This window comes from Pecten maximus, chromosome 3 (genome assembly GCF_902652985.1).
Source record: "Pecten maximus chromosome 3, xPecMax1.1, whole genome shotgun sequence".
NCBI lineage: Eukaryota > Metazoa > Mollusca > Bivalvia > Pectinida > Pectinidae > Pecten > Pecten maximus.
In genome coordinates this window covers 13467304-13484866 of record NC_047017.1, presented here as the reverse complement: position 1 = coordinate 13484866, position 17563 = coordinate 13467304, and the positions used below count along the sequence as shown (strand labels likewise).

Sequence of the window (17563 nt, the reverse complement as noted above, 5' to 3'; positions counted from 1 at the left end):
CACATATAAGCACATTTATTTAGAAAATAGGATTTGAATCAAAGATGTATAAAAATATTTCATTATGGAATTCTCAATGAAAGACAATGATATTCAATCATATTTTGCTATTATTTCTTGTTTTGAATATATTTCCTCTATCAATCCCAGGACTTGGGTTTATCTATAGATAAAATTTATATACAGAAAAACCTAATTCACACATTTTTGTTTCTGAATAAATATACAGAATTAAAGTCATGCCCATAATTAATGGCACACACCCTCAGATACACACCCTCAAACACACCCTCAGACACTCGCATGACCTTATCAGAAATACATTAGATATCTTTGTTGATGCCATATTTCATTACCATTCAATAGATATATTTGAAGAGAGAAAAAAAGGAAAAACTGCTAACCTCTGTATCCAACGTTTAATCTACAGTAACAATATTTAGTACTGTTGTAACAAGTTTTGAAAGATAAAAATTTTAGTAAATCAATCCATTTTGAAAAATGTATCTGGAAATGACTTGATTAAAAAAGAAAATATTTTAAAATGATGTTTGTGAAACCATAGACCTGTTAAAGCAATGAATATCATTGGAAATTAATCAGTAACCTTTTGAGTCATGGACCAAAGTACGATTGGATGTACAGTATAAATTCAAGGACGATATTTAGAAAATCTGAAGTATGAATCACATGAGTACATGAAACATGGAAATGATAAGCATTAAAAATTTTTGAAGAGATTTTTTCAAAAGCTTTGAAGAATTTTTATGATGAATTGGGCAAAAAGAAGAAGAAGAAGAAGAAGAAGAAGAAAAGGAGAAGACAGGGATATGAAATATTGGTAATTAGAGCATTCCTAAATAAATGTGTGTGGACTCCTAAGGGTTTGAGGACGGGATTGAAATGAAATGAAAGCAGGGTTGAAATGAAGGTTGAGGTGAAATTACCAAGTAGGGCAGAGGGAATATGAGGCAGGGATGAAATGTGAGGGTTTGGGTGAAATAAGAGCTTGGATGAAGTTAGATATGGGGTGAAATCAGGGCTAGGATGAAATTTGGGCTGGGATGAATTGAGGGTTGGGTGAAATGGAATGGAAGTCATACTTTTGTATCATTGAAGAAAAATCTGACAAATATAAGTTTTTATAATCAATTAAATTGTTCACAGATAAAACCTAAACATTGATGACAAACTTATTGCAGTTCTTGTCCAGGATGAGGCCTATATAGATATGGTGGTGCGTAGCATTGTTTAATGTGTATATTATAATGTATATGTAAAACTTCATAAATAATGGTTGCTTCCCAACACACCTAATACTTAAAGCAATGCCATTTTCCAATGACTTTACATAAATATTTTTATCCACACAACACTTTCATTGACAATCTCAATATGTTGAGAATAGTAAGGAAACAAATATTCAGAAAGCAGATAATGAAGTAAATTTTCCTACCCTGTCTTTTTCATCTATTCTTTGCAATTATTTTAAATAGACACTTAACAACTTATAGTATGATTAAAAACAATGCATGTTAATGTTTTCCCAACTGTAATAATTTTCTTTATTCAAAATAATTAATGCACACTTGATTTATATAGGTTCCATTAATATTGCTTTCAGAATTCAAAGAGAAACAAAAGAAGGGTAGGATGAAATGTTAAGATGAGTTTCAGGGAGCAAAATGTTGTCAATCAGTAAATGTACAGTAACCACAAAGATATCTATCTCCTTTTCTGAAAAAGTTAAGAAAGGTGATTCTTTGCACATTTGAATGACAAACAAGTTTAATAACCTTGATAATTACCTCTCCAAAAAACTGAAATTGTTAGGTAAGTTAGTTATATACATTTGTACTTATATATTTCACATTGCTAGGGGAGATAACTCTAGAAGATAATTGTGGCAAGGTGGTATATTGCTTCAATGTAGTATTAGCAAAATGAAGTGCAGAGAGCAGAACAGATTAAAGAGAAATGTTATAAAAGTCATGTTACTAGAACCGATGAATATTAAAGAAATAATTTTTACAACCATTTCAATTTTTAAACACATAATTAAATAATTCCTCATAAATCAATGAGTAAGCTTTGATGTACAGTCATAACAATGAACAAGAATTATAAATCTTTCACATTAACAATCAAAGCAGCATAAAGTAACAAAACAGGAGATCTCTCCAACAAATGAAATCTGGCCAGTGAACAGCCTATATTTGAATAAATCATATATACAGACATATTTCCAAACAGATAATGTTTGGTACATTACAAAGAAGGTGAAACATATTTAACAAAAATATTCACACATTGAACAAAATTTCATCTTTGGCTGTAAAATAATCTGACCTGTATCAATAAGCATATTGGTGTGTGGTGCATTTTGCCAAAACTGTATACATTTTTATGGACAGGAGTTTTAAGTTAAAAGTTTTGCTTCATTTCTGTTGTTATAAACCTGATCCGGAATACTTCGTTCCTCTAATATACACAGCTGTCTATACAGCATCAGGCAGAGACATTGATTAGGTGAATGGCCATGTAATAAACACTGTAACAATATACTTATATACAAACTCATATGTTACAACTCGGGGATCAGCTCAAATAGTGTGTAGGCTGTGACAAAGCTTTGAAAATAAAAGTCATGCAGGCGGGGTTGGTGGGTTGGGGGGTTATCAACATAACTTCAGAGATTTTCTTTCACACTTTACAGGTTACTGTAACCTCTAATTTAGTTTTCAGGTCCTACACCAAATACTGTAATGTTCAGGAATGAAGTGAATAATTTTATTTCTATAATATTAATATTGTAATAAAAACAAAAACTTGCTCTTACATGGAGAATACCATTTTCGTGTTAGCTGCCACTACCCCCGATATTAAGAATGAGACAGACTGTTATTGTCATACAATATTAATACTAGACAAAACAGATCGGTCAGAATGTACAATACTAACTTTTCAAAAATTACTCTCCTATAAGCTGAATCATTACAATGTTACAGTAGTCCTTCTTCAGTATAAAAATCTATTGTTCTGTCGATTCAACAAGTTAGCTTTTTTTTCTTCAGTTTTCCCCCTTCTATCAAGAAAATCTTTCTGTTTCATCGTGGTTGAATTTTTTTTACATTTTCATTACAGACTCAGAAAATTTAAAAGAAAAATAAGAATAAAATAAAGAAAAAAAGAATAATATAAGATTTGTGCATTGATTGTTTTTTTTTTTTTTTTTTTTTCTTCGCTTTTTATTGTTCTGAACGAATATATCACATAACAGGACCTATTTTCACTGAAGTCTTATAGTTTCATAAAGTAAACAAGAGGCCCAATTGTTCTGTATCAATCACCTGACATTAATCTGAGAAGTGAGTTTAACATGAAACATCTTTGACTTTAACGACTTTAGAAAATATATTAGGTCATTCATTTGAATATCAATGCCCTCGGTTGGCAGCAATTCATCACTGGCCACATGTCGTCAGTCTAAGCCTTTTGAGTTTTCGGATGAATTTGTTTGTTTTAAACAAATATGACCACACCGAGACCCTGGATATAAGTCAAGATCATTCATTTACACAAAGCAGGTAGCCCTTCATCACAGCATGTAACATGCACAACATAAGGTCTCTTGGTTTTTGAGAAGAAGTTGTTTGAATACTTGAATGAAGGTCAAGGTAATTTATTTGAACAAATCTGGTATTTCTTCACTTCAGCAAGTTACAGGCTTAAAATCAAGTCACTAGGCCCTTTGTTATTGACAGGAAGTTGTTTAATGTCTTAAGTACAAAGGTTATCAAGAACACAATGTCTTCCATTGGAACAAACTTGGCAGCCCTACACCCCAGCTTGCACCAAGCCCAATATCAGGTCTCTAGGCTACTTGGCTCTTGAGAAGGAGTTGTATTGCCCTTTGGGCCAGGTGAGCTAACAAACCAGACTTTGCGCATCTTCTCAAGCTTTCAACAAGGTCAAAAAAAAATATGGCTTAACAAATGCAACACTAAAGTAGACAAGTGTTAATAATGTTTTTGTACACATCCATTGTAATAATGAAGCATGACAGACATAATTTAATTTGTTAATTGTGCCTGCCCATCTTTTCCTTACAAAAAACCCTTCCTGAACTGTGAGACCTACTTAATATAGATATGTAAAATTTTACAGAATATTGTCACATTGAGAAAATACATCTATTAATTCATATGAAATCATAAGTATTCACAGTCGTAGAAATAGCTCTACAGAGCTAATGTCCTTTGTTTAACATACATGTATACAAATTTAAATAAATCTTCTTTTATCTTGTATCTTGTACTCAATAAAACTCATTCAATTATGTAAAAGAATTTTACACATAATTATAAGACCCTATTGCAGGAAGCCTGGTTAAATTGACACAGGTTTTTAGATCAAGTTTTGGTTTAGAAAGGCCACAACTTTATCTACAAACTAATTAAAAATACATATTTTTCCTTAAAAACAAATGGGCACATATATGGAATGTACAAAAAGTGGGGAAAATGTAGAGTCATATACACTTCTTACCAGGTAATCAATAAATTACTACATTATGTAATTAAATTCACAAGAGTGACAGTGTGCCACAATATCACCAAAGAATGTATATGTCATCTTGAGATATCACCATCAACCGTGGGGGAGTCATATCACTGAATGGCTGAGCCTGGCTCCAACACTGACATAGCTAAGTTAATTGATTTACACAGGCAAAACAAATGCCTCTGTATCCATATCTAAACATACACTGAGAACTGGTCTCAAATCCTCATTAAATCATCACAGTATTGAAATTGTTAAAAAGAAAAGGTCTGATATCATGATTTCTGGCATAAAAATTGTAGATCACAAGACTATATGTAGTCAATTTTGTGGTAAATGCTAAGATAAAAAACAAAAGTTTGGTCTAAACTGATGTATGGGGAAAACCAGTAACTATCTGATAGCCGAAGTTGTAAACAAATTAAAATCCTCTTAACAGAGGAATACAACAGTATCCTCAGCCAGTGTCACTAATTACCATAAATTACTTACGTGGAAAGTTTCTTATGAAGAAACCATTTTACAGTGACCATCGCCAAAGTTTTTAATGCACTCTAAGCCATATTCTTAAGCTGACCTCAAAATGTTTGCAATATTTGGGTAAAATTAATCTGAACTTGTTGATTAAAAATACCACCTCATGCAAACAAAATTTTATGCACAAAATATCATATTTAAAATAACTAATACTGCAAATATCTTCACAACAAATTATCTACAATGATGGGGAAAAATCTAGAAGATTCTGTATATACTGTCATGATAACCATGTACAGAAACTTAATCAGTAGAACATGGGATATATTACTTCCAGACAATACAATTTTTTATCATTTTTCTTTACAACATTTTAACAAGTATTGCAACAGCAATAAAATAATAAATAAAAATTAAAGAACATTGTCTGGAATTTGAATCGATAAAACTGAAAGAAGCCTTATCAACAAATTTCCTCATTAATCTGAAATCCATATGGGATCAACATTATGTAAAGTAGAAATATAGATCATTCCCCGGCCCAGGGATTGACAGTTGCTTTTTATAGTCGGGAAAAAATGTTTTCGATTGAATATTTTGATGATACATTGATTAATTTAAAATTAGAAAAAAAAGCTTTAGCATGACCATTTCCAGTACCTAGGTAAAAATCATCTAAGTGCACCTGATGTCAATGCAATAAAAAAAATACCTAACAAAGACTTGTATATTCATGAATGTTCTCATCCTATTTTTATATTAAAACTTAAAAATTGTTACAAATTTATTTTGTGATGACTAGAGAAAATCATTGAAGGTAGCAATAACATGCTATTTCACACAAAAATCCAGCACCAGTGGTAATTCACATAGTAGTAAATCTCAAACACAAATGGTGAACATCTTGAACTGATCTCAAACCTACAGAACTCAAATTACCTATACTAAATCAACTTATTGCCTAACTTAATTTTTTAATGTCTAGGTAAACTATTTGGGTTCTCAAGATTTGTTAACAGGACCAAATCTAAAGTAATATTTTCAAAAAAAAAATTCTGAATGACATATTTAAAAAAAAAAAAAAAAAAAAAAAAAATTTTTTTTTTCTTTAACTGATCAATCTGACATGAAGTCAGTGAGTTTAGAGAATAAAATTATTAGATACTTTAATGCGTATGGACCATCTCCAGTGCCAAAAAAAAGAGACATAGTATGTATATATAAAATAATATAAACCAAATATAGACAATACTCTGATAACCTGAGGGGTTTTCAATATCCTGCCATCTCATGATACACTTGATATCAGATGGTCAATGTCTGAATTCATCAAATATATATTTATCCTTCAACAAAACAACCACCTTACATGACAACATGAAATCAACATCATTTTTGATGAAACAAGAGGCCAAATGGACTTGTATTGCTCACCTGGTTATAATATATGCAAGTTTAAGGTGGAACATCTATATATTAACGTCATTCATTTGAATATAAATGCCCTAGGTTGGCTGCCCTTCATTACAGAAACCACTGGCCAAATGCCATCACTCGAAACCTTTTCAGTTTTCAGAAGAACTTGTTCAATTGTTTTAAACAAATTTTCACCCCTGTATATAAGCCAAGGTCATTCATTTACACAAATAAGGAAGCTCTTCATCCAGCATGTAAGATGCCAAACATAAGGCCTCTGGGCCTTTTGGTTCTAGAAAAGAAATCTTTTGAATGAAAATTTGACGATGGACAGATGACGGATGCCGCACCATGACATAAGCTCACTAAGTACCTATATGTTGATATCCATAATTTGCTGAATAAAGGTAATTTAAATTTTTTTTTTAAACGATCTAAAAAAAAAAATTATTTTAAAGATTGTTTATATTACCTTTATTTGTTAAACTAATAAAAAATGCAAAATTAAAACTATCTTTTGAAAAGTAGCACTGTAGATCAAGCAATAATGTAATACCATGATTCTTAACCTCCTGAGGGCTCACTGAGACAAAAACAATGAGATTCTTACAGTTACATAAAACAGGAGAAATCATCACAGCTTCATCTTTCAGTTACAAGTGTTACTGCAGCATCAACATAGCAAAAATAGTACCACCCCAATTCCAGTTTAAAAGAAGTTTCACAAATCAAATTATCACTGAAGCACTGCTATGAAAGATGAAGGGTCACTGAAGCATTCTTTTAAACAACTCTATTTCTTTAATACTGCTGGACAGTCTGAAAGATAAGGAGAAATAAGCTTACACCAGTCACAATATAAAGCTCAGAGCTTTATTTGATAATTGTATATTTGACCAAATACAGTTCCACAATCTCAATTAGTTAACCATGTTTTAAACCTTTTTATTTGTTTTTGTGGTTTTTTTGTTTTTTTTTTTTTGTTTTTTTGTTTTTGTTTTAAATTATTTGAATATGAATGGCTAAAGTATTATTTTTGAGAATGCTTTACTTTTGCACTGTGTATTTGATTTTATATAATAACTGTTCACAGTCAAATGTAGGCAAAAAAAAATTTTACCTGCCAAAACCATTGAAAAGAGAAACAATCTCTGTTCGCCTGAGTTGGAAATCCTGTTTCTGTAAAGCGTCTACAGTAGATAGTGGCCCAATGGAATCTCCAGAAAAAAGAATCTTCAAAGCTGTTCCCATTCCTTGAATCTTGAAAAAAAAGATGCATCTCAAGACTTTTGTTTCATGTACTAAATAAACAGTTTTCTAGATTTTCATATTTGTAATTATTGCCTTATTAAACCTTGACAAGATGATAATCTTAAGTTGAAAAGATGACCATAAAGATTCAGTTTTCTTCACATTCTTATTTTCATATATCAGCCAAAGGGGCCAGTGCACGAGAAAATAATATGTGAAGACAAACAGAAGTATATGAACCACATTTCATGTTCACTCAAGTACATGTACATATCGGTGCTAAGAGCTAAGAAATATTTTGTAGAATATGAAGTACATCTGTTTACTGGCACAACTTGGACTACCTTAGACTAAAATTGCTTTGTGAATAATACTGATAAAGTCCATTTTTTTATATAGTATATCACTTGCTCAAGCTGTTTTAAATTATACTTAATTGTCACATCATGACACTGGTTAATTACTAGACCAGAAATGTGACGATCGCTATTTCAAAAACAAATAGGTTGGATATTGAGCATCTAACTCCAAGTTAATAATGACCGACAGATTTCTTTCTGTAATAATTAAGATTTAGAAGGTATGGATTATTAATGCTGTACATCTACTTCGTTGCAAACAAATAGTTTCTGAATTAAATCTTGTTTGAAAATCTTTGGCATGTTTGCATAATTCAGCTGGTTAAAGGGTAAGGAACTAAACGTCCCAGAGTTTTCTTTGTAGCTAACTAATGTCCAACTAAATTACATATGAAAGACTCTTTACATAAATCACACGAGATCCTGTATAACATTTGAATCAGCATACAATGGCAATGTTTGCCAATATATATCAAAATGTTAAAATCTGCAGTATCAGATGCCATAAAATTTCATTTTCTACCTCAGTAGGCCTACATGGCTGCCTCTTAATATATTTATATATATATACACACACATTTGGTGATGTAGTAATTATGACAGTACAGACAAGTAAATTGTTGAATTTTTGAGGCAATCTGCCCCTTTATCAAGACACAAGTAAATGATTTTAGCTACATAGCTTTCATTATCAACACATTGTTTTACAATCTAATTAGAATTAGTCTTGAAACTTCCGATCCTCAATGATACTCTACTATACACTGCAATACAAGATCTACCAATACGCTGCTGGAGGTCATCTCAGCACGACCTTTGAGCTCCAAATATTGTAAGCCAATGAAAACTGGTCAATGACATCATTAGTCAATCAATGACAAAGAGTCTTATACGAGCCTTCGGTTTCATCTCCTTAGTATTTACGACTTAATTCGGAGCTTGATTTGAAATACACAGCATTTCACCAACATTATTGTTGTACTGAGTCTTGATGGCCATGGTAATAAAGAGAAGTTGCTAATGACCTCTGGATGTTACATTGAAAGAAGAGCAGAAAATTATTATAAAATGTTTCGTTGAGAGGCCAGATGCCAATATAGCAATGTTGCCAACTGGATTTGGAAGTTCGCTAACGTACATATATAGTCGAAATAAATATTTTTTTTCGCGATGCTGTTGTTTTCACTGTTTTATCTCTTGTACGTTTGTTAAACTGTAAATACATGGAGATGTTCTCAGTGATGCCAGAGTTGGCAAAGCCTATCTGTGTACCACTGTTACCAACCATCAGATAACCCTGGGAATTTACACTTCTGACGAATGAGATCTCATCGACAATTACATAGGCGAAGTGCTGACTGGCTGAGCTCAAAGGTCGTGCTGAGATGACCTCCTACAGGGCATTGTTAGATCTTGTATTGCAGTGTATCATAGAGGAGTGGAAATTACAAGTCTTATTTTAATTAGATTGACTTACTTTTTGTTTTAGGTTATTTAATTATACCATCCAAGATGATTTGTATCTAATTACAATAGGCCTTCTGTGAATGAATTATCAACCGAAGGGACCATTAACACAAACGTAATGATAGTATTCGTTGATTATCTTCTAAAATTATGTAATTGTTCCATGTTCTATGTCTGTATTTCATCATTTGTAATTAATTAATTTACTTAATTTATAAAATTATGTCCTGAGAAATGGGCAGATTGCCTTGAAAATTTGACAACTTATTTGTCTGTACTGTCGTTATGACTACTGGACCAATTATCATAAATCTAGTAATGCTCATCTTGTGAACATCTGCTTGTTAGGATCCAGTACCTATATTGGACCATACTGTCATAATTACCATCAAATAAAGTACTATTTTGTTCTGTTAATACAGGAAATTTTCATACCAAGAACAAAGACAACTCCTGTTAGGGGTTGACTCAACTGTTCTATGAACGACAGAAAATAAGCTGAATATTGTGAGTAATTTGTTAACTTGAACTCTAGACAAATTTCTTCAGGCCAATGACCATTACGGATACTCTACTGTGTGGGGTGGAAATTGATCTGAGTGAACTACGCTCTTCTATTGAGGTACCTGAGAAATTATAGGAGACAAACTTTATGATACAGGGCACATACAGCCTGACAGATGGAATGAAAACCTGCTACATGGGCAATGCTTGGGGAACAAATACTGTTGAAATGGTTTGGGGCTTTAATTACCTGAACTTTGCCCCAGAGTTTACACTTGTCACAGCCCACACAGTCCATGATCCGGGAAATGTTGAGGAAATGATTTCGAAACTCGTCCTGTAACACATGATGAAATAACACTTAACAAAGTCATCAATTTCTCTTCACCTATATTAAATCATGCTGGTAAAAATACTTAAAACTGAGTTTCAGCCAATCAAGTGGCTATAGTTGATATTGGATTTCATAATTTACTTGAATAAAAGACTCATCCTTGAAAGCCTTACTTTAAGCTCAGAGGCTTCCATTGGTATTCCCTGGAACAATTTACTCTCGTCAAACTGGTCTGGAAAGGATCTGTAACAATAATGATTTATGTTTTATTATAACAGACAGTAAGTTGCCAGTGTAGGGTTGTTCAACCTAAAATCTCAAAGGTTACCATCTTTTTTGATCTACACACTAACAAGTTACAACATGACAAGAAACACAAGACTATTAAATGACTTGGATCTCAAAAGCTCCTATACAGCCCCTAACAAAAATCTTATACAGTCCTAAGAAAGCTCTTATACAGCCCTAAGAAAGCTCTTATACAGCCCTAAGAAAGCACTTATACAGCCCCCAACAAAGCTCTTATACAGCCCTAAGAAAGCTCTTATACAGCCCTAAGAAAGCACTTATACAGCCCCTAACAAAGCTATTATACAGCCCCTTACAAAGCTCTTATACAGCCCTAACAAAGCTCTTGTACAGCCCCTAACAAAGCTCTTACACAGCCCCTAACAAAGCTCTTATACAGCCCCTTACAAAGCTCTTATACCGCCCCTAGCAAAGCTCTTATACAGCCCTAACAAAGCCCTTATACAACCCCTAAAAAAGCTCTTACACAGCTCCTAACAAAGCTCTTATGCAGCCCTAGCAAAGCTCTAATACAGCCCTAACAAAGCTCTTATACAGCCCTAACAAAGCTCTTACACAGCCCTAACAAAGCTCTTACACAGTCCCTAACAAAGCTCTTATACAGCCATAACAAAGCTCTTATACAGCCCTAACAAAGCACTTATACAGCCCCTAACAAAGCTCTTATACAGCCCTAACAAACCTCTTACACAGCCCCTAACAAAGCTCTTACACAGCCCCTAACAAAGCTCTTATACAGCCCCTTACAAAGCTCTTATACCGCCCCTAGCAAAGCTCTTATACAGCCCTAACAAAGCCCTTATACAACCCCTAACAAAGCTCTTACACAGCTCCTAACAAAGCTCTTATGCAGCCCTAGCAAAGCTCTTACACGGCCATAACAAAGCTCTTACACAGTCCCTAACAAAGCTCTTATACAGCCATAACAAAGCTCTTATACAGCCCTAACAAAGCACTTATACAGCCCCTAACAAAGCTCTTATACAGCCCTAACAAACCTCTTACACAGCCCCTAACAAAGCTCTTACACAGTCCCTAACAAAGCTCTTATACAGTCCCTAACAAAGCTCTTATACAGCCCTAACAAAGCTCTTATACAGCCCTAACAAAGCTCTTACACAGTCCCTAACAAAGCTCTTATACAGCCCTAACAAAGCTCTTATACAGCCCCTAGCAAAGCTCTTACACAGTCCCTAACAAAGCTCTTATACAGCCCTAACAAAGCTCTTATACAGCCATAACAAAGCTCTTATACAGCCATAACAAAGCTCTTATACAGCCCTAACAAAGCTCTTATACAGCCCCTAGCAAAGCTCTTACACAGTCCCTAACAAAGCTCTTATACAGCCCTAACAAAGCACTTATACAGCCCTAACAAAGCTCTTATACAGCCATAACAAAGCTCTTATACAGCCCTAACAAAGCTTCTTACACAGTCCCTAACAAAGCTCTTATACAGTCCCTAACAAAAGCTCTTATACAGTCCCTAACATAAGCTCTTATAACAGTCCCTAACTAAAGCTCTTTATACAGCCCTAACAAAAGCCCTCTTACACAGCCCTAACAAAGCTCTTACAAACATCCACACCTTAAACAAAGGCTCTTATACAGTCCTAACAAAGCTCTTACACAGCCCTAACAAAGCGCTTATTACAAGCAGTCCCTAACAAAGCTCTTATACAGTCCCTAAAAAAGCTCTTATAAACACCTAACAAGCTATTACACAGTCCAACTAACAAAGGCTACTTATGACAGCCCTCACAAATTACAGCCCTAACAAGAGCTCTTACACAGTCCCTAACAAAGCTCTTACACGTCCTAACAAAGCTCTTATACAGCCCCTAACGGAAAGCTCTTATACAGCCCTAACAAAGCTCTTACCCTAAAAAGCTCTACACGCCCCTAACAAAGCTCTTATACAGCCCTGAAACAAAGCTCTTACAAAAGCCCTAACAAAGCTCTTATACAGCCCTAACAAAGCTCTTATACAGTCCCTAACAAAGCTCTTATACAGCCCTAACAAAGCTCTTATACAACCCTAACAAAGCTCTTACACAGCCCTAACAAAGCCTTACAACCCCAAACAAAGCTCTTAACAGCCTAACAAAGCTCTTATACAGCCCTAACAAAGCTCTTATACAGCCCTAACAAAGCTCTATACAGCCCTAACAAAGCTCTTAACCTACAAGCCTTACACCCAAACCCTTATACACGCCCCTAACAAAGCTCTTATAAAAGCCTAACAAAGCTCTTATACAGCCCTAACAAAGCTCTTATACAGCCCTAACAAAGCTCTTATACAGCCCCTAAAAAGCTCTTAACAGCTCCTAACAAACCGCACTTATACAAGCCCTAACAAAGCCCTTATACAGCCCCCTAACAAAGCTCTTATACAGTCCCTAACAAAGCTCTTACACAGGCCCCTAACAAAGCTCTTATACAGCCCTAACAAAGCTCTTATACAGCCCTAACAGAGCTTCTTACACAGCCCCTAACAAAGCTCATTATGACAGCCCTAACAAAGCTCTTATACAGTCCCTAACAAAGCTCTTATACAGCCCCTAACAAAAGCTCTTATACAGCCCTAACAAAGCTCTTATACAGTCCCTAACAAAGCTCTTATACAGCCCTAACAAAGCTCTTATACAGCCCTAACAAAGCTCTTACACAGTCCCTAACAAAGCTCTTATACAGTCCCTAACAAAGCTTCTTATACAGCCCTAACAAAGCTCTTATACAGTCCCTAACAAAGCTCTTATACAGCCATAACAAGCTCTTATACAGCCCTACAAAGCCTCTTACACAGTCCCTAACAAAGCTCTTACACAAGTCCCTAACAAAGCTCTTATACACCCCTAACAAAGCTCTTATACAGCCCCTAACAAAGCTCTTACATACACAGCCCCTAACAAAGCTCTTACACAGCCCCTAACAAAGCTCTTATACAGCCCTAACAAAGCTCTTATACCGCCCTAACAAAGCACTTATACAGTCCCCTAACAAAGCTCTTATACAGCCCTAACAAAGCTCTTACACAGTCCCTAAAAAGCTCTTATACAGCCCTAACAAAGCACTTATACAACCCTAACAAAGCTCTTATACAGCCCTAACAAAGCTCTTATACAACCCCTAACAAAGCTCTTATAAAGCACTAACAAAGCTTCTTACTACAAGTCCCTACAAAGCTCTTACACAGCCCCTAACAAAGCTCTTATACAGCCCTAACAAAGCTCTTATACAGCCCTAACAAAGCTCTTATACAGCCCCTAACAAAGCTCTTACACAGTCCCTAACAAAGCTCTTACACAGTCCCCTAACAAAGCTCTTATACAGCCCTAACAAAGCTCTTATACAGCCCTAACAAAGCTCTTACACAGACCCCTAACAAAGCTCTTATACAAGCCCTAACAAAGCCCTCTATACACAGCCCCTAACAAAGCCTTATCCAGCCCTAACAAAGCTTCTTATACAGCCCCTAACAAAGCTCTTACACAGTCCCTAACAAAGCCTCTTATACAGCCCTAACAAAGCACTTATACAACCCCTAACAAAGCTCTTATACAGCCCTAACAAAGCACTATACAACCCACCTACAAAGCTCTATAAAGCCCTAACAAAGCTCTTATAACAGCCCTAACAAAGCTTCTATCACAGCCCTAACAAAGCTCTTATACAGCCCCTAACAAAGCTCTTACACAGCCCTACAAAAGCCCTTATACAGCCCCTAACAAAGCTCTTATACAGCCATAACAAAGCTCTTATACAGCCCCTAACAAAGCTCTTATACAGCCCCTAAAAAAGCTCTTATACAGCTCCTAACAACGCACTTATACAGCTCCTAACAAAGCCCTTATACAGCCCCTAACAAAGCTCTTATACAGTCCCTAACAAAGCTCTTACACAGCCCTACAAAAGCCCTTATACAGTCCCTAACAAAACTCTTACACAGCCCCTAACAAAGCTCTTATACAGCCCTAACAAAGCTCTTATACAACCCCTAACAAAGCTCTTACACAGCTCCTAACAAAGCTCTTATGCAGCCCTAGCAAAGCTCTTACACGGCCATAACAAAGCTCTTACACAGTCCCTAACAAAGCTCTTATACAGCCATAACAAAGCTCTTATACAGCCCTAACAAAGCACTTATACAGCCCCTAACAAAGCTCTTATACAGCCCTAACAAACCTCTTACACAGCCCCTAACAAACCTCTTACACAGTCCCTAACAAAGCTCTTATACAGTCCCTAACAAAGCTCTTATACAGCCCTAACAAAGCTCTTATACAGCCCTAACAAAGCTCTTACACAGTCCCTAACAAAGCTCTTATACAGCCCTAACAAAGCTCTTATACAGCCCCTAGCAAAGCTCTTACACAGTCCCTAACAAAGCTCTTATACAGCCCTAACAAAGCTCTTATACAGCCATAACAAAGCTCTTATACAGCCATAACAAAGCTCTTATACAGCCCTAACAAAGCTCTTATACAGCCCCTAGCAAAGCTCTTACACAGTCCCTAACAAAGCTCTTATACAGCCCTAACAAAGCACTTATACAGCCCTAACAAAGCTCTTATACAGCCATAACAAAGCTCTTATACAGCCCCTAACAAAGCTCTTACACAGTCCCTAACAAAGCTCTTATACAGCCCCTAACAAAGCTCTTACACAGTCCCTAACAAAGCTCTTATACAGTCCCTAACAAAGCTCTTATACAGCCCTAACAAACCTCTTACACAGCCCCTAACAAAGCTCTTACACAGTCCCTAACAAAGCTCTTATACAGTCCCTAACAAAGCTCTTACACAGCCCTAACAAAGCTCTTACACAGTCCCTAACAAAGCTCTTATACAGTCCCTAACAAAGCTCTTATACAGTCCCTAACAAAGCTCTTATACAGCCCTAACAAAGCTCTTACACAGTCCCTAACAAAGCTCTTACACAGTCCCTAAGAAAGCTCTTATACAGCCCCTAACAAAGCTCTTATACAGCCCTAACAAAGCTCTTATACAACCCCTAACAAAGCTCTTATACAGCCCTAACAAACCTCTTACACAGCCCCTAACAAAGCTCTTACACAGTCCCTAACAAAGCACTTATACAGCCCTAACAAAGCTCTTATACAGCCCTAACAGAGCTCTTACACAGTCCCTAACAAAGCTCTTATACAGCCCTAACAAAGCTCTTATACAGCCCTAACAGAGCTCTTATACAGCCCTAACAAAGCTCTTATACAGTCCCTAACAAAGCTCTTACACAGCCCCTAACAAAGCTCTTATACAGCCCTAACAAAGCTCTTATACAGCCCTAACAGAGCTCTTACACAGCCCCTAACAAAGCTCTTATACAGCCCTAACAAAGCTCTTATACAGTCCCTAACAAAGCTCTTATACAGCCCCTAACAAAGCTCTTATACAGCCCTAACAAAGCTCTTATACAGTCCCTAACAAAGCTCTTATACAGCCCCTAACAAAGCTCTTATACAGCCCTAACAAAGCTCTTACACAGTCCCTAACAAAGCTCTTATACAGTCCCTAACAAAGCTCTTATACAGCCCTAACAAAGCTCTTATACAGTCCCTAACAAAGCTCTTATACAGCCATAACAAAGCTCTTATACAGTCCCTAACAAACCTCTTACACAGCCCCTAACAAAGCTCTTACACAGTCCCTAACAAAGCTCTTATACAGCCCCTAACAAAGCTCTTATACAGCCCCTAACAAACCTCTTACACAGCCCCTAACAAAGCTCTTACACAGCCCCTAACAAAGCTCTTATACAGCCCTAACAAAGCTCTTATACCGCCCTAACAAAGCACTTATACAGTCCCTAACAAAGCTCTTATACAGCCCTAACAAAGCTCTTACACAGTCCCTAACAAAGCTCTTATACAGCCCTAACAAAGCACTTATACAACCCCTAACAAAGCTCTTATACAGCCCTAACAAAGCACTTATACAACCCCTAACAAAGCTCTTATAAAGCCATAACAAAGCTCTTATACAGCCCTAACAAAGCTCTTATACAGCCCTAACAAAGCTCTTATACAACCCCTAACAAAGCTCTTATACAGCCCTAACAAAGCTCTTACACAGTCCCTAACAAAGCTCTTACACAGTCCCTAACAAAGCTCTTATACAGCCCTAACAAAGCTCTTATACAGCCCTAACAAAGCTCTTACACAGCCCTAACAAAGCTCTTACACAGCCCTAACAAAGCTCTTATACAGCCCTAACAAAGCTCTTATACAGCCCCTAACAAAGCTCTTATACAGCCCCTAACAAAGCTCTTATACAGCCCCTAACAAAGCTCTTATACAGCCCCTAACAAAGCTCTTACACAGTCCCTAACAAAGCTCTTATACAGCCCTAACAAAGCACTTATACAACCTCTAACAAAGCTCTTATACAGCCCTAACAAAGCACTTATACAACCCCTAACAAAGCTCTTATAAAGCCATAACAAAGCTCTTATACAGCCCTAACAAAGCTCTTATACAGCCCTAACAAAGCTCTTATACAGCCCTAACAAAGCTCTTACACAGCCCTACAAAAGCCCTTATACAGCCCCTAACAAAGCTCTTATACAGCCATAACAAAGCTCTTATACAGCCCTAACAAAGCTCTTATACAGCCCCTAACAAAGCTCTTATACAGCCCCTAAAAAAGCTCTTATACAGCTCCTAACAAAGCACTTATACAGCTCCTAACAAAGCCCTTATACAGCCCCTAACAAAGCTCTTATACAGTCCCTAACAAAGCTCTTACACAGCCCTACAAAAGCCCTTATACAGTCCCTAACAAAACTCTTACACAGCCCCTAACAAAGCTCTTATACAGCCCTAACAAAGCTCTTATACAACCCCTAACAAAGCTCTTACACAACC

At 35.9% G+C, this 17563-nt stretch overlaps 1 protein-coding gene across 1 annotated transcript in view; it reads right to left on the bottom strand.

The window, feature by feature from the left end:
* The window catches only part of LOC117323263 (ERO1-like protein alpha), a 51224-nt gene continuing 33661 nt past the window's right edge, over positions 1–17563 (bottom strand). The window contains exons 12-15 of the mRNA XM_033878378.1: positions 10545–10614; positions 10288–10374; positions 7577–7716; positions 1–7275 (exon numbers count right to left, since the gene is read on the bottom strand). Of these exons, the coding sequence (XP_033734269.1) occupies positions 7224–7275; positions 7577–7716; positions 10288–10374; positions 10545–10614 (349 nt within the window). The 3' untranslated portion in view covers positions 1–7223. The remainder of the gene's footprint in view (positions 7276–7576; positions 7717–10287; positions 10375–10544; positions 10615–17563) is intronic.